Here is a 21,359-nt window from a genome sequence, read left to right as displayed (position 1 = left end):
GGTGAATAACCAGTTCATTGCATTTGCTTGAATATAAGTAAACTTAACTAATAGCTTTTTTCTTGAAGTAAGTAGGCTAGCTCATGAACTTGACTCTTGATAGCTTAAGTTGTACTTATGTTCCTCATACTGCGAGGCTTTTGAACTGTGTGACTTCAGATATAATTAGGGGTTTGTAATACGCAGACACAACATGACTGTTCATTCAGAAAATCATCCGTTTCTGAGGTTCGAGGGCAGCTTTCTTTGAAGTGAAGCACAATGTGGAATTAGTGAACTGGAGCATCTATAGATGTTTCTAATTCCAGAAGAGAAGCTGTTAGTCAAATTTTTACATTGTGTTTCGTTTCCTTAACAGTAGTTTCTTGAATCTTTGCCTTACTCTTAAAATCTAGAACTACCTTTAACTTACTTTTTGGAATAATACGGTAATAAAACTTATTCATAGTTTTTCCCTCTTAGAATGTTCTGATATCTGCCTCTGTCTCTTGTGACTAGTTGGTGAATAAACTTTAGTTTCAGTTTATTGATTAAAGGGCAGTAGTGCTTATTACTTTAATTCCTGTAGACTTGTTTCAGCTAACTGGATTGTTTGCTATTTTAAGGGGAATAAAAAACATATTTTGCTGGGATGTATATTTTGTGTTATATACAGGCATGTTCAATTGCTGGAGATGAAGCAGAGTAATAATCATATCTGTATAGTCAGATTATAGTATTATTTTATGCACAGTATATGATGTGTGCCTTAAACACAACTACACAAAAGCAAATTATTACAGCACACACACACACTAACAGACTTTTTTTTCCTAACTAAACACTGAATTTGCTGTGTCTGTAAATGTCTTTCCACCCTTGTCCTCAATTACATCAACTTGCATCATCTGTGTCTGTTTTGTAGGAACAATTGCCAGGCTTTTCAATATTTATAGTCTTTTCCTTTATGAAAACTATTAAAGTTGCTATATATTATACAAATCAAGTGGAGCTAAAAAAAACCCCAGTGTTCTACGTGAACTTTACAAAAATATATTTCTTAGTACTGATTGCTTTCTGTGCCTAAAAAAAAAAAACCTTAAAAAAGTCAAATGCCTCACTTGTTACATTGCTGACATAATTTTAAGTTGTTGGCCCCGTCTTTGTAATGCTATTATGAAAACAGTAGCATTTTCTAGTTCAACACTTGGTATTTCTCATCCTTTAACTGGATGCAGTTTTAATTCTGAAATGACATCATATTTTTAACTACAGCCAATACAAATATGTCTTCCTAGCTATCTGGGTCTTCTTTTCCATCCTTAAAGCAAGAAGTTGGTTACTTCTTAAATAGTCATTCCCTAAATGCTAAACTTAGATTTACGTAATAATAATAGAGTGTAAGGAAATAGTGAGGATAGTCTGATACAGGAGGATAGGCAGTGTTTGCAAATTAAACTTTGAATTAATTTGTGTCAAGGCCAAAAACTTCTGATCAAATATAGATTTCGTCTATAAGAGAGAGCTTTGTGTGGTAAGTTGTTAATGTTAATTAAAGGTCATTCTATTTTACTGTTACTTGCCATTTAAATTTTTCTAGTGTAAATTCTCAGGTATCACCTCTTACTCTGCACTTTTCTGTTACAGTAAGAAAATGATTGATTTAGATATGATCTGTTTGCATAAGCACATGCAGATCTTGATCAGAGCTCTTTGCCTTTCTTGAAAGCTAGAGTGTTTTTGCATGTTTTAACGGAACAGAATTTTTCAAACACTTTCTTAAGGGTGAGTGTCTTGTTTCCCCTTCTGCTTAGTTTGCTAATCCTGAGGCAATTCTTGTTTAAATTCTTGTAACTCTTGCTGAACACTGTAGATTTTTGAAACTTATATTTCAGAGTAGAAAAAGTACTCCAACAGTGGTCGTTGCCAGTGTGACTGACTTTATTAAAATTACCCTGACCTTTAGACATAGAAAGATGAGCATGATGCTTGTATCGGCAGCAGGATGATACTGCAAATTATTTTTTTTGTCAGTTAAAATATCTAAATCCTTTTCTGAGTTTTTCCAAATCTTATTTCACTGTTCTACAAGAATGCCTCCCCTATTGTTGACCAGCCTTTGAGCTGAAAAGAAAAATTTTTTTGCAGGTGCCTAATTTTGTAGGTGACTCATATCACTAAGTGGCTTGTTCTCTTTGTTATTCACTATTCTTTTAATCTTTCAGGCATGCTTTATTGGTAATTTTATGTCATCTGTCAGATGAATGACCATTTTAGCTCATGCCAGATGATTTAACGTATAGTTCACGTGCCATATGGGGCCCGCTAGGCTAATTCATCTATGCCGTGGCCTGCCTCTGGCTTTTCTTGAGCCCGAGGGCTGGCTGTGGCCAGATGAGGTGCTGGGGCGGCAGCAGCCTGCTCTCTGGGGCCTCATGCCCCCTCGCTGGTCCCGGGGTGCTCGGCAGCCCCAGCAGACAGGCAGGTCCTGTCCTCCTGCCCGCGGGAAGGCACCTGGGAGCGGGCTGCCCTTCCCAGAAGGGCAGGGGCTCTTTCCCCCCCGCTCCGTGGGGCTGCGAGCAGGCTGTGGAGCTTGTTGTGGCTGGGGCAACGCAGCACCTGGCCCCTGTTCTCACCGGCAGCGGTCAGTCCTTGGGGGGATGTGTGCGCGTGGTACGTATGGCGGTGTTCAGTGTCATACGCGCGATGGATGCGATGATGCAGTAGGAAGAGGGTTTGGATTATAACCCCTTCTTGCTGCCAAAAGGAGCTGTATAATTCACTGAGATAGAGAGCGTACCCCAAATGAATGCCCTGTGTCCTGTTCTCATCTGTGTCGCTTGCCTGTAGAAAAAGCGCATTGCTTTAAGAAGGTAGGGAAAAAAATTCAGTGAAGATGTGGACTCCTGTATAACGAACTGAGTTTCCTGACAGTAGGCCTACTTCCCTTGTTTACCTCATGCAGCTCTCCAGATAGTCTGCCAGCCCCAGGGGTCCATGAAATGCAAGCCTGGGCTAGGCAAATGTGTACGTGTAAAAGCTAGTTTTACACACTTTACAGCTTGCATAGGCAGGTAATGGCACATTTTACTGAGTTTTTGTTGACTACATCCCTTTTTATATGGATCTCTCAAGTCTGTCTTACCATGTTTGCTAAATGGTATGGTACTAGGGAATGAAGACAAAAAACACCTCCTGACTGCTTTTTTTGCTGAGTGGAAAGCTATTTTATGCATGGTAATCAAAACAATTATGAATAGAAATTAATTCTATACCTATTGGCACTTCTGTTTTGGTGGATAACATAGGAAACTTAAGCTAAAATTGTGAAGATGTCATGTGTTTTTGTTCACCTAAGGCATAAAAAGCACAGAAGAATCCCTGCCAGCCTTGCCCCTACCTGCTTTTCTTCACTGCTCTTAAAATACTTTAAAATGAATATATTTTAGCTTTATAGGAAGAGAGGTTTTTCTGTAACCTCTTGAATAACTAAATCATTTTGGTCCTTAAGCATATCCAAGCACACAGGGACTGATAGGATCTGGTTACGCTGGAATCTATGTGAATGATGTGTGACATCCTCATGATGAGGGAAGAGGAGGAGAAGGAGGGTCTAAAAAGTACCACAAAAATAAGGGGAGTGTTTTATCAGGCATCTGCTGGAATTGAGTGTGTCAGGGTAACTTATGAAGAGCAATGTCAGCTGCTGCTTTGTCTGCTGAGACTTGTTGAGTTTTAATTCTTTGCACTAGTTAGGACTGAACATTGTACAAAACAATGAATACTCTGTATGTTCCTCATGAACCTTTTCTCTGTGTGAAGGCTGGTGATGTTAACTAAAAATGGAACTCTCTTAAGTAACCCCTGCTCTGAGCAGGAGGAATTCACAATACAAATCTTAAAGAACATTGTGCCCCACTTTTCCTCATAGAAGTAACTCTTCTATTTTTTTTCCTATTCAATTTTTAATGCATTATGTTATATATTGTGTCTTCTCTTTATATCCATCACATGACATTAATGATGCCAAGTCATACTGCCATTAGCCTCCCTCCATTAGAACCCAAGCAACTTTTTTTTATTTTAGAAAAGCTATGATTCATCTGTGGTTCACAACATAAACAATTATTTCTTAACAGCACTGAAGTGTGGTGAATTGAGCAGTTACTACATGAGGTGTTTTCATAAGAGTATTTCAGACTTTGTCTGCTTGAGTGAAATGAGCGAAGACATATTACAATAGTACAATAATTTGAGCCTTATAAGAGTGCAGACATCTGATACAAACATCCATTTTACATAGTTAATGTTTCAAATATAAATTCAGATGAACTGTGGGGACAGCAAACAGTTAAAATACTTGTTGTGCAGCATTGTTACACAGCATATGTCATTATTTTTTGTCTTTTTGAAATGACAGATACTTTAGATGAATACTTTGAATACGAAGCTGAGGAGTTCCTGGTCTCCTTGGCCTTGTTGATTACTGAAGGTCGAACACCCGAATATTCCATAAAGGGTAGAACAGAGGGTTTTCATTGCCCTCCAGCACAATCAAGTCAGCCACCAACAACTAAGCATGAATGCAGCGACAAACTGGCTCAGGTGTGATGATATCCATTTTATTATAAGTAACATGGAGTACATCCCTGCTACCGTGACTAAGATCAACTGAGAAACTCCCTAGCAAACTCAGTTAAGGACTGAATAACAATTGCTTTGTCATTTCTGTTTTTAAACAAGTATATAACTCAGTACAGTACTAATAATAGATCTCCTTAAAATGAGAGAACATTAAGACTTTTATCCTTGAATATAAACTTCTGTAAGACTGTCTGAATACAGTACCTATTTGAATGTTTATTATGCGGAATTTCAAGCACTCTACTTAGCATTCTTGGTCTTTTTTTTTTTTTTTTTTTTTTTTTTTTTTTTTTTTTGAGTGTAGACTTGTAGACTTGCCTTACTCTTTTTGCTTTTCTAGGTAGTCTTGAAAAGTTAAGTAATTGAAAGATTAGATCCAATAATATGAATATGATAAATCTAACTACTCAAGTGTTTTGGAGTAAGGTTGGAACATCCTATCTCTCAAGGAAAAGATCCTAAGTGCTGTGGGAATTTAAGTTGTTGTTCATGCAGAAAAGTGTGATGATTGGGGAAATTTATTTATATGAACTCTTTTTCTGCACAGAAGTTGCTCAAACTGCAACCATAATGGATTTGTTAATTACTGTTCATTTAATATCTCTAGGATCTTATCTGTGATTTGGTAAAACATTGTCTACAGGATTTGACCCTTACCCTTTTCCAAATCTTTGAAACGTATTTTTTAATTAGATTTAAATCTGGCTAGTATTTTTATGGCTTGCATGTGTTGACGTGTTTTCTTTCCCTCAGTGTCGTCAAGCTAGGCGAACCAGATCTGAGGTTATGCTACTGTGGAAAAACAATATTCCAATCATGGTAGAAGTGATGCTACTTCCAGACTGTTGCTATAGTGATGAAGGGCCTAACACTGAGGGGAATGATTTAAATGATCCTGCAATCAAACAAGACGCACTGTTGTTAGAAAGATGGATTTTGGAACCAGTTCCTCGACAGTAAGTTGGATATTAGGGTTAGGTGATGGTTGCAAGAATCTTGCCATTTTAAACTTTTCAAACTAGTTTGTTAGTGGTTTTAAATTGGTCCCTTACCATTATGATTGATCTAAGGAAACCACTATTTATCAGTAAAAACTGAACATCTTTTAATCTTACTTTGTCTGTGCTCATACTTTCTGCAATGTACATTGTGTAAAACGGAGTAAAAAAATGCTCCTAGCTGAAAATGGTAATTTTTATGCATTTTTTCTTATGTTTTAAATACTTAAGTTGTCTAAGTTGTTATGTAGATAGGAACAAATTGGGCTCTATAGTTTTTAAAACACTGGAAGAGTTTAATTCTTTTACTTCATCCAGCTGTATTTTATTTTCAGAATGAAAATCTGACAATAAATTTGCCTTCCAGTTTTTAGTGCAGAGTATTCTAACAATATAACACAGTATATGTTTTTAAGACTGGCATTTCCTACAGGGTATTTGGAAGCATTTAACTTTCTGCTTGAGAAATAATAGTATAATCTGGAGAGAGGAGGCAAGCGAAAAAGGAAGGAGGACAGCAACAGACCTTGTGAAAGAATGTTTGATTTTGTTAAATTCAGTTTTCTGTGAATATTTTTACCAACATCTACTTGTTTCTTCTAATATATTTTAGAAGTGGAGATCGATTTATTGAAGAGAAGACCCTTTTACTGGCTGTTCGGTCTTTTGTTTTCTTCTCTCAGTTAAGTGCTTGGCTAAGTGTTTCACATGGTGCTGTTCCTCGTAACATTCTGTACAGGTACGTCTGAGACAGAAAAATTTGTTTGCTATTTGCAGGTTGTTGCAACTCATCTTAAAATCATTCTTTCCACCTGTTTTCCTGTTTGCTTTCGGAAGGTGCATGTTGTTGGGTCGCGTGTTCTGGTGGTTGTATGTAATTCATATACCTTGCAAAGTATGAGAGTTGCTGGTGTCTTTAATGCTTTGTCTAAGAAATTTGTGCTATGAAGTAGATTAATAAGACTTTTTATTTAGATATTTCCGTAAAAGCACTTTTCTGTTGTTGCAGAGTAAGTGCTGCAGATGTAGACCTGCAGTGGACATTCTCCCAGACACCAACTGAACATGTATTTCCTGTTCCTAATGTTTCTCACAATGTGGCCTTGAAAGTCAGCGTCCAGTCCTTGCCTAGACAATCTAACTACCCGGTTTTGACATGTAGTATTCACACCAACCTTAGCTTTTATGAGAAGAGGATGCAAGAGCATAAATTACATCAGCGCAGTGATTCCGTTGCAGTGGAACAATGCAGTACGTCTAGTTCGCAGCGCATGTGTGGGAAACAAACATGGACAATGACACCTGAAGGCCTACTTAACATAAAAAAGTCGCCTGAATTTACTACATCTATCAGAAGTTTAAAACTTTATCCAGCTACTAGTCTTGGATCTGACTTTGGAGCATCGCAGTCTAAAGTTCAGTGCTATAATGCTACAGCAGACAGTAAGACACAATCTCATGAAACATCTGTTAGAACTTTCAAATCCTTTTCCTTGGTTGATTCCCGTGTTTCGAATAGTCATTGTTCTCATCAGTCCACAGGAGAAACCAATCCTTTGATAGGCTCTTTACTTCAAGAGCGACAAGAAGTCATAGCAAGAATTGCTCAGCACTTGATTCACTGTGATCCGGCTACTTCACAAGTTAATGGACGTCCATTCAACATACATGAAACCAGCTCAGCTACATCGAAAGCTTTTCGGAGTACTTACGAAGAGGAAAATTTGCCAAGGAAAGGCAAGGAAACTTCCTCTGTTTCTGTTGCCAACTTAGATAATGCAATACCAGATGATGGTGGTGAAGGCAAAACTAGAGCAATACCAGAGATCACACTGGTTGATCCTCATGTTCCAGTGAACCACTGTAGCCGTCAGTCTGTAGGAGAGAGCAATCCTTTGATAGGTTCTCTGCTTCAGGAGCGGCAGGAAGTGATAGCAAGGATTGCCCAACACCTGATTCATTGTGATCCAGCTACTTCTCATCTTTCTGGGCATCCGTTCAAAGTACATGAAACTAGCCCAGTTTCTTCGAAAATTGTCCGAAGTACATACGAAGATGAAAATTTGCTGAAGAAAGGCAAGGAAAGATCTTCTGTTTCTTTTGCTAAATCTGATTTTTCTTTGATAGAAGATAACAGTAAATCAAGGATGAGAACACCTGATAGTCCTGTTAGTCCTTCTAGACTTGATGGTGAATTGAAGGCTTCGCTAAAACTCCAAGCAAGAAGAAAATTACTTTTAGCAAAACCCAGTGAAGCTGTCCAAAATGCATTTCATCAAACTTCAAATAAAACTCATTCATTTACTAACATGCATGCATCATCATCTTGTATTAAAGAAAATAAATCTGAGTTGTCAGATAAATTGGAAATGATACATTTTGGTTATGCACAGAAAGACCAAATAACTTATAGAATTAAACAGTGTTCAAATTTCAGCAGCATTGATGAACAGATTTGCACAAAGAAACTTAAAGAAAGAACAGTCATTAGTGAGAACAACAGCACGGACAGTTTTAACAATTTACAAACAGATAAATGCAGAATACTTGAAGGTACAAAAAAAGCAACTGTGATGCAGGCATCTGACTCTTTGCACAAAAATGAGCTCAAGTGTTTAGATAGAGACTCAAAAAAACCAAATATTTATGAGCAAAATACTCAACTTATTAGTATTGAAAATTATTTAAATAAAGACCATGATAGTTTCAAAAACAAAAACAAACAAGATAAAACAAAAACTACACATGATGAGAATGAAGACCCAATAGGCCTTGGTTTACAAAGCACTTCTCAGAAGAAATCTACAGAAGACTGCTTAGTAAGGTGTGAACGGCTGAAGAACCCAGATATGCAGGTAAATACATGAATAAAAGGAGTAAATGCATTAGCTGCTATTAGTCAGACAACTTGTGAGTGTATTGAGGATCTGCAAAGAGTCAATATCAAGAGGGATTTATGTCTGACTTTATATGAGACCGTGTGGTACTGCTGTCTGCTTTGAGGTCAAGGTGAAGTTTGTCCCTGTAGCAATCCACACGCACACATTCTTAATTATATGTTTAACACTTAGAAGAACATTGTCTCATTCTGCTTCCTGTAATAACATTATTAATGACAGTTTCCAGAGGCAGTTAGACAACCTGTTCTGTATAAGTATACCCCTGTCTGCACGTGGTATGTGGTGATTAAAAAGTGAACAATCTTTAGTGATTGACACAGAGTCAAAAGGAAACTTCTTTAGAATATTTGCTAATATGCTAGTGTGATGCAGATTCACCTGGTTCAGAAGTCTGTCTTTTCTGCTAAAGCAAGCCGAGTATTAGCCTGACAGGCCCTTGAAATATCCCATTAATAGCTTCAGTCAATTTGTTTTGCTTATAGAAAGTACCATCTCTCAAAAACACAAATATATGGCGGAAACACAATTTTCGATCCTTGGATGGAACTTCAACCAAGGCTTTTCATCCCAGAACTGGATTGCCTCTACTTTCAAGTCCTGTAAGCTATTGTTGAAATTGTAACTTTTAAATAAGAGAGAAAATATTTTGTTCTTTTAATACCTGTGTATTGTAGAAAATTTGACAAAATGTTTAGATGAAGTGTTTGTATTTACTTTCAGTGTCATAGAATAAATACTCTTGCTAGTGGAAATTTGAGAGTTAATACTCAAATGATAATTCTGGGAATGAAAGTTTTGGAGAGTTGTTGATGATATCAAGTAACAAAAGTTGGTACTAGAAAATTCTGTAGCAAACAATGCTTCGATGCTGTTTTTGAGCATGAAAGAAAGCATTTTAAAGCTTGATGTTTTAACTATGAGCTAGCATGTTATGTCATTTAAGGCTTTTTGTGCGAGTTACTCATACTTGGTAGCCTATTATTCTAAAGCTTTTGTTTCTGTGAACAGTTTGTAAGATATATTCTTCAGTAATCAGAGATGTCATTGATTAGGTAATATAAAACTGCTGGGACAAGATGGACAGACCTTGGGAAAGTACAGTTTTTGGTATGTTTTTTGGGACTTTTAAACCAAAAGGCAGTCCCAATTCAAAATGCAGAAGTAGTGATTGATATTCAGTAATCAACATATATATTTTATTATTTGGTGCATTGTAAAGCATGTCATCTTTTTGCAGGTTTCTGATGGAAATTGGTGCAGCTTATTTACATTTAATATTCTGTGTCATTCCAAAGAGATGTTCGGTTTCTTAAATGAACTGGACAGTGATTTAGGTGTAGAATTATTTTTTGTTGTTCAGGTTCATATTCTTCTGGAAGCTTCTGACTGTTTATGCTGATCAGATTTCTATTTTGGTGTTTGTAAGCAGTCCTTCTTAATCAGAATTTACAGTATTGGTGTTAAATAATCTAAGAATTTTCTTCATTAAGTTTAGAATATGTAAAAATGACTCTTTTCGGCCTTGTTTTTATCATCTTGTAATGCCATTAAAATTCTTGCCAAACTCAGAATAGTGCCTCCTTATAGATACAGTGTTCAAATTAACATACTCTTTTCCTCTTGAGGTTCCTCAAAGAAAAACACAGTCTGGGTGCTTTGATCTGGACTCATCACTGCTACGTTTGAAGTGTTTGTCTGCAAGAAGGTATATTTTAATTATGAGAAACTTTGAGAATATTTTTGGAGATAAAATGTGTATACATACCTGTATGCAGCAAGAAAGCAAGTTAACAAAGACAAAACATGGGGACGCCTTTCAAAAGAATCCTTAATTTGAAATAATTATTTTCAAATTTTGTTGCAATTGTGCAGAGACATTAGATTTCAGCCCCTTAGAATGGCACATTAGTCGGACAGATTTTCTTTCATGATCCCCTTTTATCATCCATTAAACTAACATCACCATCTGACAGTGTGCAACAAAGGTAGATAATCTTAATTTTGGTATGGTTTCTATGTTTTTTAATTGTCACAAAAATTTAAGTATTATGAAAACAAATGTCCATATTTGGTTATTTTATTTCTCTGTGACATGAAGTCATTTTAGAGTTGTCTCAGCTGGCCAAGCAGAAAGAATTTATGTCTGCTTTATGTTGTCAGTGGAGTGAAAAATGCACAGGTGGCTTCAGCATAGTCTAGGGATAGCTAGTCTCCCTGATCTTTTGAGATAAATGTTGAAATCTCCTTATATCTGAGAGCCTGCTACATGGATGGGTGATGGCTGTGGCATTCTAGAGCTGTTTATACCCAGAAAACAAAAGCAAATTGCATTCATACTTTATTGTGTCTTCTTTTTAAATAGCCCTCAACAATGTATAAACAGAGACAGTGTTCCAGACAGCCATGGGAAACCATTTCTAAGTTCTAGTGCTCCACCAGTAACAAGTCTTAGCCTTCTGGGAAACTTTGAGGTATTGCATATTCTCTAGAAGTCTTGTGGTATTTTTATTATTCTTCTGTACTGCTTTTTAAGGTACATTGATGTGGATAATTCCTGTCTGATTGCAATGTGGAAGTTCATAGTTGAATTGATGAAAATTTGTTTTAACTTCCAGCTAGAAAGGCTTGTATTTAACTCCCCGGACATGTTCTGTCTCGGGTAAATAATATAAAATCAGAGATACAGAAACAATGAGTTCCTTGTAACTTTAAGGGGTAAGTTTAATTCCCACTGTGATCAAATCAGGAGGTGTTCTGTTGTTTTAAATGAGAGTTAACATCCTGTATATGTTTATGTTTATGGTATATATAACTAGAAAAAGTGGATTCTAACAATTTTAATCTTAAAATTTACTTAATATATCACAAAAGCTCTGTTAAATTAGTATAGTAAACAACATATTGGAGGTATAGCCTACAGCTTTTTAGTTCATGTAGCATATCAAAATTTAACAACTAAGAGGTATTGCATTTACTGGTTGCATTGTACTTTTCTTCATGAAATATGTATTGAATACTTTGAGAAAAGTTACAGATTACAGTTTACTAATTTTTGAGACTGCACATGTGAAGGAAAACCGTGCATAAATCCTACTGCAGTAAAATTGGGGGGGAGTGTTGCACAGATTTCAGTAGAACTCAGGCTGGATTTTTATACTTTCTTTTAAATCGATATCATCTTGCGTAATGTTCCTCTGTTAATGGTAATCTTATGCTGTGATTGTGATTTTTCATAGGTCACCCTACAAAAGACTGTAAGACGCAAGTTCTTATATAAACTGCTTATTTGCTGATTAGTTTTACTAGATATTATGTGAGGCATTCCTGACCTAAACTGTCTATGTTTTGATTTTTCAGGAGTCTGTCTTAAATTTCCGCTTAGACCCATTAGGTGTTGTTGATGGTTTCACAGCGGAAGTGGGAGCAAGTGGAGTCTTTTGTCCTACTCACATGACTCTTCCAGTTGAAGTGTCATTCTACAGCGTTTCAGATGATAATGCACCCTCTCCTTACATGGTAAGCGCATGGTTGAATTTATTTTTCCTCTGTTCAATCTCAGTAGTACTCAAAGTAGCGTCTGAAGGCCAAATGTAATAGTCATTTTTTCCCTGGAAGGCTAGGCTAGAACAAAGCTGATTATAGCTTGTAGACAGGTGAACTTGTTTAACTTAAGTTTAATTATTGTATTAAAGTATATAACCCTAACTTTTGCTGAGGTGTTTTATACTTAGCATATTAACATATGCAAACAATCCTGAGCTAGTTCAGAGTTTCTCAGCAAAGCTGGTAAAATCGAGGGCAGTGGAAGTCAAGAATAAGGATATTTTTGCCTTCATCCTTTGAGGCTGCAAAAACCCCAAGTTTTACTTGGAGACAGAGTTGGCTTCAGAATGCGGGGAATTAAATTCTGACGGATGGAGATGAAGAACAAGAGCTAGGTGAGTACAGGGTTCAGGAAGTGGGGCTTTGGAGGGATTTGGGGTATTTTCAGCTGCCTTCAATTGGGCTTCTCATCCTCCTTCCTCTCTTCCCTTTCCCAAACTAGTATTCTTTCTCCTGTTTCTCTGCTCCACCATCCAGCTCCTCTGATCTTGGGATATTGAGCATATTTGTCTCCCTCTGCACCTGAGTGATCAGCCCTTGCTGTGTCCTTTTATCCAACTTACCTAAAATAGGCAGTGAGGCAATAGCTACGCTTAACTGGATACATCTGACTGTCGCAAGGAGCTGCTGCTCCAGGCAACCACTTTGCCAGCAAGTCGCTTAGGTGTAGGCCAAGGTAAAACTGCTGATGGAGAGCTGAGACTCAGAAGTTGTTTAACCCTTTCTTTTTAAGCAAATGCTATCTGAGCTAGTGGGACACAAATCATCCTCACCAGCTGTTCAGTTTGCTAATGTTTATACTGACACAATACTTGTGTTCTTAATATCCATGTATTTATTCTGTTCTGCTTTTCTATAATGACAGGTTTTTGGATGCCTAAGGTGCTACCTTGCAAAAAGATCTGTTGTATGCTAACATTGAATCAGTCAGATTTATTTTGAGTGCCTCTTGAGTAGTGTCAATGTTACATGGGTGACAGATCTAATTTTAAGAGAGGTTTTAGTATGTATGTCTGTGTCTAATACGGTAAATGGTCTCTTTAAACATACAAGTAAAGTATCGAACATCCTATCATCTTGATATTTAGAATTCATGGCACTTTACCATATTTTTGACCTTGAAAGTATTCAGAAAAGGAAATGAAATGGCTTTGCAAGTTACGTTTGAGTAATACAGTTTAAACTTGTAAAAGAAGTATCTATTTTTTGCTTTCATCTTTCTTTTTCACGTGAATTTCCAGGTCCTGAAGGAATTTGTTTCACAGATGGTTAAAGTAGCATTGCTTATTTTACTAGCTGGATGCCATTGTTTCATTCTTTCCCACATGCTGTAAACATGCTATTATGGTTGAGTCTCACAGGATTAATATAACATTTATATAGTGCCTGCATCATCAGAAACATTGTTTCTATGTGTATAGCTAGTTTCTCTGCTCTGGATTTGGGGGGAGTTTTTTGTATGTCCACTTCAGTGCGTGACAACGGTTGTGCACCGCAGTTTAATCAAACATGCACTCTGCTGCAATACCTTAATGGTGACCTCAGCATTGTTAAAGCAGAGCAAGTTCCCCAGTGCATGGTATGTGGGAAAGTCAGGTGTTCTATAGATCACAGACGGTACAAAAGCAAATCACCTCATTGCTGAAGTGTTGAATTAGGATGGAAGTTTAGATGTGTCTGCTATCCTTGAAAAGCAGAAATTAGTTCTGTGAGTATTATTGGTGCAGTTACAGGCCATCTGAACATGGGAAGGAGGGTTCAAGTCTTTCATTTTCAGAAGAACACCTTAGTTCTCTGTATCTGCCAGACTACTAGTCTGAAGATGTGGAAACTTGGATATTGTTTCAAGAGGAGAATGTACCCCTTATTGCACAGCTTTTAATGATCTGCCAATGTATTTATAAGGCCCCTACAGTTGATTTTAACTGCATCTTAAGTGTGTTGCCTTCTCAATTCTTTAACTTTAATATATTGTTTGTTATTTTTAGAATAAGTACAATTACATGAATAGAATATTTTCATTTGTTAATATCTTGACTTGAACTAAATTTGTGTATTTTTTCTAGGGTGTTATTACTTTAGAGTCCCTTGGTAAAAGGGGTTATCGGGTACCGCCTTCAGGAACAATACAAGTGGTAGGTACTTGGCAGATCTGAGTGCATTAAAACCACTAATATCAAGGAATTCATGCAGAGGGAATTAGATTATTTATTAGAGATAGTCATGAAGCACTGGAAATGTGAATCTCTGTAGATGTTGTGGTATTCTAATTTTTCAAAGTATAAATCTGTATGGAATTTGTGGGACAAAAATAGCTCCAAACACTTGAACCCATTTGTACCATGAAGAGGTTTAAAATCAGTTACTGAAATTCAGGACAGTAGTTGGTGGCACGATAGCTTTGAAGAAGTAAGGAATTAGGTCACTGTCCAAATTCCCAAATTCGTTCTGAAGGCAACATCCTTATTGAACATTCAACTTTATATAATTTACATCGCAGTTAAAAATAATTTTGAAACACCTACTTTTTATAATCAAATCAGAAAGTAAATCACAGTCGTTCCTAAAACCGACACTGTCTCTTTCTTTAAAGAATCCAGTCCAGAATAACAAACTGCTAATTTCATGTTCAAAAGTGAAGAGTATTCAAAAGTGAAGCCTACACCATTGTGCGTCCTGTCAGCATAGTTTGTCTAGAAAAAAATATAGACAAAAAGCTGACTGAAGAAGTAAACCAAAATGTGGATCCAGATTATCAAATAGTAGTAGTCATATTCTAGTGTTTTTGATTAAATAATGATTAGTGTTATTTTTAAAAACTGGAATTGCTAGTAGCTGAACTGTTGAAGAACAGAAAGAAATGTAGTACATTTTTGCATAAATATTTCTGTATGGAGCAACAACAAAATGCATAGAGGACAGTCTGTAAACTTTGACTATTTTGGCAGGTGACTTTTTTTAGTTTGTAAACTCTGAAGACTATTGTACTTAAACTGTTTGTCTTTTCAGACCTTATTTAACCCTAACAAAACTGTGGTGAAGATGTTTGTGGTGATCTATGACTTGAGAGAAATGCCAGCTAATCATCAAACATTCCTACGGCAAAGAACTTTTTCAGTTCCTGTGAGACGAGAAATCAAGAGAACTGTCAATAAAGAAAATACTCAACAGACTGAAGAAAGGCTACTACGCTACCTCATACATCTGAGGTAAGCTCCACAGAGTAAAGCAAGATACTCCAAGCACTGCCAAAAGTTATTTATCTCTTCTCTTCTTTGCCAGACAGCCTTTTTGTATACAGGCTTGTTTTAAAAAAAGAATACTTTTAACTTGGACTCCAAGCTGGACAGTAGAGAAAGAAATGCTAATAAATAATTTGGACTTTGCTGGGGAGAAACAAAGTTAAAATATAAAGCTCTTTTTTGTCATTGAAGTTTTTTGTATGACTTAATTTATTTCCTACCAAGAGAGATGTAGTTCTGACTGGATCATTGTACTTTTTTTGAGGTCACAGGAATGAGTGAATGTGGCTGTTATATGGGTAAAAGCCAAAACTAAGGATCGATGCAGACATGTTGGCCAATATCCTAGCATGTTTCCTGTTCAGCAGAATGGGTTCTAATGTGAAAAGTATTGAGTTATTCCTAAAAATGCAGTACTTAGTGGTTAAAATGTAAATATTTGTTTAGTGATGCAATACCACTAATAAGTCAGTCACTTTATAATACATTAAGACAGTCTTCCTTAAATGATTTACAAAGTGCTGCCTGAAACCAGACACTGTGTTAGGACTATTTGGATGCTTTGAAGACTGCAATTTGAAACAAATGAGAAATGATTGATACACTTAGTCCTTCTGCAGTTTGCAGAATTTTGCTGGCATTATTGTAGTAAACAGACCACACAGATGCGGACATAATGATTTGATTGCACCACTTTAAAACCTGATAATAGCTGATATTCTAAAGCTAGCGAGGAGAATAAAATTAAATGTCTTAAACTTTTCAATTTTCCCTTAACTAGTTGTAGAATTGCTTTCAATGCTTATTATTTTCCTGTTTAATGGCATTGACTTCTACCAAGCAGACTTTCCAAACACAACTTTGTCTATGGCAGTGATTCCAGACCAAGATTTCCCATTAAATAAATGTTGACAGTCATAAAAATTGTGCTTTCATTTACTAGAGTGTGAAAATAGCACCATGATAAGGCTGCTGAACTGTGTTTTCATTCTGAATTTTAGTCTGGATTCAACTTCACCCTTCCAGGACACGCTAATTTGCTGTCTGTCACTTAACCACCTTCTAAAAATTTTCTTGAGAGGGTCAATTCTGAAAAAGAATGTGTAGCCCAAATAAAAGGCTCTATTCACGTGTAGTATGGATCTAACTAATGCAAAGGAACTGGGGACAGATGTCAGCTGTAGAAGTGGGGAAGAATCTGTGGCCAACTGAGCCTGGCACACAGGCATGAAGCATGTTAGACTTCTGTCCCCTCTTGGTTTCTACTTCAGTGTGCTTTAATGTAGTTTGTAAATTTGCATTTTAGACAGACCCAATACTTAGTTCTGTTTCAAGGCAAACCTAATTTCTTCTCCATTGTCTTTTTACGGAGAGCAAGCCTTCTTTCATGAGCTTCCTTTTTCTGATACCTGTTGAGAGATACAAATGCAGCAGTCCTGCTGCTTTTAGTTTTAAAATACCTATACAGTTTAGCACAGCATTCAGGCTTCCAGTAGGGATCAACTTGTGGATTTATGATGTGTAAAATATAATTGGAAATGTATCCGTTTTTGGCTGGAAAAACAAACTGTATCATAATTATGATGCTTAGATGCTCATCCTGACAAGTGAGTATCTGTCGGTTATGCTGTCAGTTTTTTGCTTCAGAGATGAACCCAAGCAGTGGGCCTTTTCATTTCATTTCTGTTATTAAACAGAAAACTGCAGAACTGCTTGAAATATTAAAGTAATTTAAGCTGATCCATCTGAGAGTTACTGAACAGAATACTTCAGACTTTACAGAAGATTCTGCTGTCTATCTACTATTATCTTTATAAAAGATTGATTTTAATTGAGAGTTAGTATGTTTTTGGTAGTGTATTATATATAAAGATGTTATTTTTAACACCTTTCATTTTTAAAAGTAGCAAAGTTTCTTCAAAACCATTTTACTAAAAACTTCTGTGTAAAAGTAAACAATTAAAACTATTAAGAATTTTGTGGTTACTGAAGTTAGCTTCAAGCAGCTTTTCATTTTTAGTTGTAATTTTTGAAAAGAAGTATCTTAAGCTTATAGGTTGAAATTTTGCTAAAAAAACAAATGAAGTCCCAAACAGTAAGCCGCATTGTGGTAGCATCTGCTTGTGAGGCCTTAATTACCACTGTCAGCACTCACATTATGAAAGGTTTTTTTCAAGTGGTAGTTCAGCAAAAATGCTTGCATAGGTCTGGAACTTAACATTGGCAGTGAGATTTTCTAAAACACTAGAACAAAGTGTCAGATTTATTGCCTGTGCAGCTTTTACATACACATTTTTGTGTGTTTGAGAAATTGTTTGTTATGCTATTAGACCGTATTTGTACTCACAGCTGCAGTATTGAGGTATAAAGCGTAGCTTGCCTCGACGACTAAGCTTGCTTTACTATATCAAAATCAAGAGTTGTGCTTGCAATTTAAGTAGTCTCTTGAAAATGTTTTGGGAAAAAACATTTTGTCAACTGTCAAGCAATGATTTTTGCATTGTAATTAAATCTGCAACAAAATACATAGGCAATTAAACAGTTAACCTGCCCACAGCTTAGCATTTTTCAAGTTTTTAAAGCTTGGTATACAATGTTAGTTATTGACATCTTGCCTCTCTTTTTTTTTATGGAGCATAATTGGGCTATAATTGCTGTTGTTTAATGGCTAAGCAGTGGTTGTTTTTGGACTAACTAAATGTTACTGAAGACTATATTGAGGTTAAACTTGAAATTAGTTGTTCAAAGCAGTGATTCTTCAAGGTGTTGAGAAACTTTTTTGAATATTTTCCTGATGTGACACATGACACATTTATAGGTGGAAGCGAAGGCACCTGTTATTACTGATTTATTAGTTGCCTTTTGATATTTCTGATGTCAGCATTTTTGTGATCTAGAAATTCATATCATAGTCCTAATGATTTTTTATTTGCACTTGTATTGGTTAGTCTCTTCCACTTGCAAAAGGAAAGGTCTTGCTACATATATTTTTATGGTTATCCTGCTATATCCTGTTTCTGTAGCTTACTCTGTTCGTAGTGTATTTTGGTGGCCTTTAAAATGTATAGTGTTTTGTGTTTGTATGTGTCATTTCTCCAATAATGTTTATTATTTAAAGTTTCTTTTCTCTGCCATCAATGGCAGCTTTCTAGCTCATCTGTTATTTGTGTTTTTAAGCTTTCCTGTATTTGTATATTGATATTGTTCCTAAGACACCATCTGTCAGAATTCTCTATTGTGTTTTTCTTGGTTCCCTTGCATGAAACTACTGGAATTGCCAGAGCTCTGTGAGTTTTTGCTCACAGGCACAATATAAACCAAGTCCTAAGCCAGCCACTCTATGACTACCTGCAAGGGTGTATGTAACTGTTGCCTTCTGATTATTCCAATATATTTGTATGAATGAAAAGCAAAGTTTCCAAGTCCAATTACAATGGTAAATATTTCTGAAAGAAAAAAATAGGCAATAGAAGCAGAGACTTTCCAAAGATCCCCCAATCTCTGTGACTGTTTCCCACTCATCTTCCTTCAGTCTTCTTGGAGTGTCATGCTCAAAGAAGCCAAATTGCAGGGAAGCAAAATTTACTGGGCAAAGAGAATCTTGCAGGATTCTCACTACTTGAAAATAGTGATCTTGAGAACTTAAAAAAAAAAATAGACCTTGATTATTAGTTTCTGATAGACCCATCTGTAAAATGGGAATAATATGGATCTGCTTTACGGTGATGCTTTGATAACTGCATCTATTGCATATGAATTAATATAGTCAATTATGCTTTTGCTGCAAAAGCTCTTTCAGTTACATTTTTTTATTTAAAAATGTCTTATACGCTGCATGCTGAATTAAATTTTTGTGGTGGTCAGTTGGTTCCTCATCTCTTATTTCTTGTGCTCTTCTTCAGAATCTTCTCTTAAGGTAGAGCTGGGATTTAAGACAGAAATTCTTTGCCTACCAGGTAAAGAGCTTTCACACTGACAGCACTGAACAAATAAATAATGATGGATGGGAGCTTTTTGGGAGCCAGCAGAAGCATTCTGCTAGACCCCACTACATTTAATGCCCTTGACAGCTGGTTTTTAGGAGAGAACTTTCCTTTGTCTAGCTAAGGGGCTAACTACAGGCTATTCTGCTTCACTAGTCTGAATGAAACTGTGTCACAGAACACATTTCTACATCCTGCCTGTCCCAGACAATTAAACTTTGCTGGATTTTCTATCCTACTGGTTGTCTTCCTTTCTCCTGCCTCTCAGAATTTCATTCTGATTATGTTTTATTTATTGTCTTTGTGTAAATAGAGATAGTACTTTTGTTTCAATTGGGACAATGAGTGATTTTTTATTAAAAATCAGTGCAAATTGTAGTGTACACAATAATACGGTGTGTGGTTTTGTGTATGCCTTGCTTTCTCAGCATTTGTAATAGTGTTATCTTACGTAGCAATAGGTTTTCTCCCTTACTATGACAGGCACAATGATGTTACGCAGCTTTCAGTTATCGTAAGAAATACTGCTTGGAACTCCTGACTTTCCTGGTTGAGGAAAAGAAACGAAGGAGCTCTGCCAGATGAAGGCTATAGAGACGGTTCTCTGGAATGCAAACGTAGTCTCCTTATCTGTGGTTGTGAAATCTCAGGGAAAGTGGAAATGGCACATTTCTGGTAGGCTTGGAGGACCTGAACTAGGTAGGCAGTTTAGCTGCAGCGTACAAGGTAAATAGGCCCAGCACTTGGCCACTGTTTACTTCATTGTTTGGGCCAGTGAACTGGTCTCTGTGAAATAGCTCCATATTTTTTGCCATAAGCTTCTTTTTTTGTCTGCCTGCAGAAGCCCCTGTAGCTACTGCTTCTTGAGTTCGGCTTAGATTTGTCATGTAGTATAAAGCAGTAGTAAACTTCTTGCTGGTATGTTCATAAAGAGAGCAATGAAATCTGTGTGTATGATAGCTAGCACTGAAATATGTATTTGGCATCACCTTTGCTGATGATTTGAACCTTCCCTGTTGTACATGCTTAGGCCACCCATAGTGTATTTTTGGGAGTACACACTTAGGCATCCTTTTTTGCCTTTCTAGGTGGCTGAGAACTTTAATCTATGACATATGTAATTGCAGTGTGGACCTTAAATATTCCATGCCAATTCCAAAGCCAAACAACATAGTGGTAATTAGGAAACAGAATCTTTAAATGCCAAAGAAGATAAAGTAGATAGAAAAGGTCAGGTTATTCTTTCTTCTTTAATTTTAACATGCTGATTACCTATGGACTAGTTTTGTATGTTCAGATGTTTTCTGGCCTTAATTTCTTAAACGAACTCATTTAATACAGTACTATTTAAAGAGGAATCTTTTTCTGTTTATTTGTTTTATAATACAGATAAATATCTTTTCAGGTTCCAGAGTTCTAAATCTGGAAAGATCTACCTCCACAGAGATGTAAGGCTCCTGTTCTCTCGGAAATCCATGGAAGTTGATAGTGGCGCTGCATATGAACTCAAATCTTACACTGAATCTCCAACAAATCCTCAGTTTTCACCAAGATGTTAGCAAACAATGGCAAACTAAAGTATTCATTTTACTGTTGATTACTCCTTAAAAGCAAAGATTGGTATAGATGACAGTATGAAGTTAAATCTGTAAAAGAAGGAAAATAGCGCGCAAGAGAGGCAAGGTTCTTCTGTGATCCTGGACCAGTTTTGTAAAGGTTTCTGGAATGAGCTTTGCGTATTCCAAGTAGACTGGAAACAAATACTTAAGTCTAATCTTTTTGTACTGTTAAAACCACTTCATTGGATGTGTTGCAATAGCAAATTCCCAACTTAGTTTAGTGTTTACACTTTTTATTTTATTTTTCAGTTATTTAATATTTAATGTTTCATTTAATACTCAAGTGATGTTTGTCTTTAGTGTTCTAATGTAGCATAAATCCTATGTAAAAATCATACTATGTATTTTTGGCATTAATATTGAAATCTGAAATATATACAGATGTCTTTAA

General features: G+C 36.3%; 1 protein-coding gene across 5 annotated transcripts in view; it reads left to right on the top strand.

Moving 5' to 3' along the window:
* ATOSA (atos homolog A) overlaps positions 1–21,359 on the top strand; it is a 48,302-nt gene extending 26,943 nt beyond the window's left edge. For 2 of the 5 annotated variants that reach the window (XM_026104732.2, XM_064517381.1), the window contains exons 2-12: positions 4,400–4,584; positions 5,377–5,579; positions 6,235–6,360; positions 6,631–8,476; positions 9,004–9,120; positions 10,147–10,226; positions 10,884–10,992; positions 11,879–12,037; positions 14,191–14,259; positions 15,134–15,333; positions 20,755–21,359. In XM_026104732.2, the coding sequence (XP_025960517.2) occupies positions 4,400–4,584; positions 5,377–5,579; positions 6,235–6,360; positions 6,631–8,476; positions 9,004–9,120; positions 10,147–10,226; positions 10,884–10,992; positions 11,879–12,037; positions 14,191–14,259; positions 15,134–15,333; positions 20,755–20,908 (3,248 nt within the window). In that variant the 3' untranslated portion in view covers positions 20,909–21,359. The other 3 variants (XR_010390769.1, XM_064517382.1, XM_064517383.1) reach the window with 3 other exon arrangements.

This window comes from Dromaius novaehollandiae, chromosome 10 (genome assembly GCF_036370855.1).
Source record: "Dromaius novaehollandiae isolate bDroNov1 chromosome 10, bDroNov1.hap1, whole genome shotgun sequence".
Lineage (NCBI taxonomy): Eukaryota > Metazoa > Chordata > Aves > Casuariiformes > Dromaiidae > Dromaius > Dromaius novaehollandiae.
Note: the sequence above shows the minus strand (reverse complement) of the source record. Positions and strands in the feature narration are given on the sequence as shown.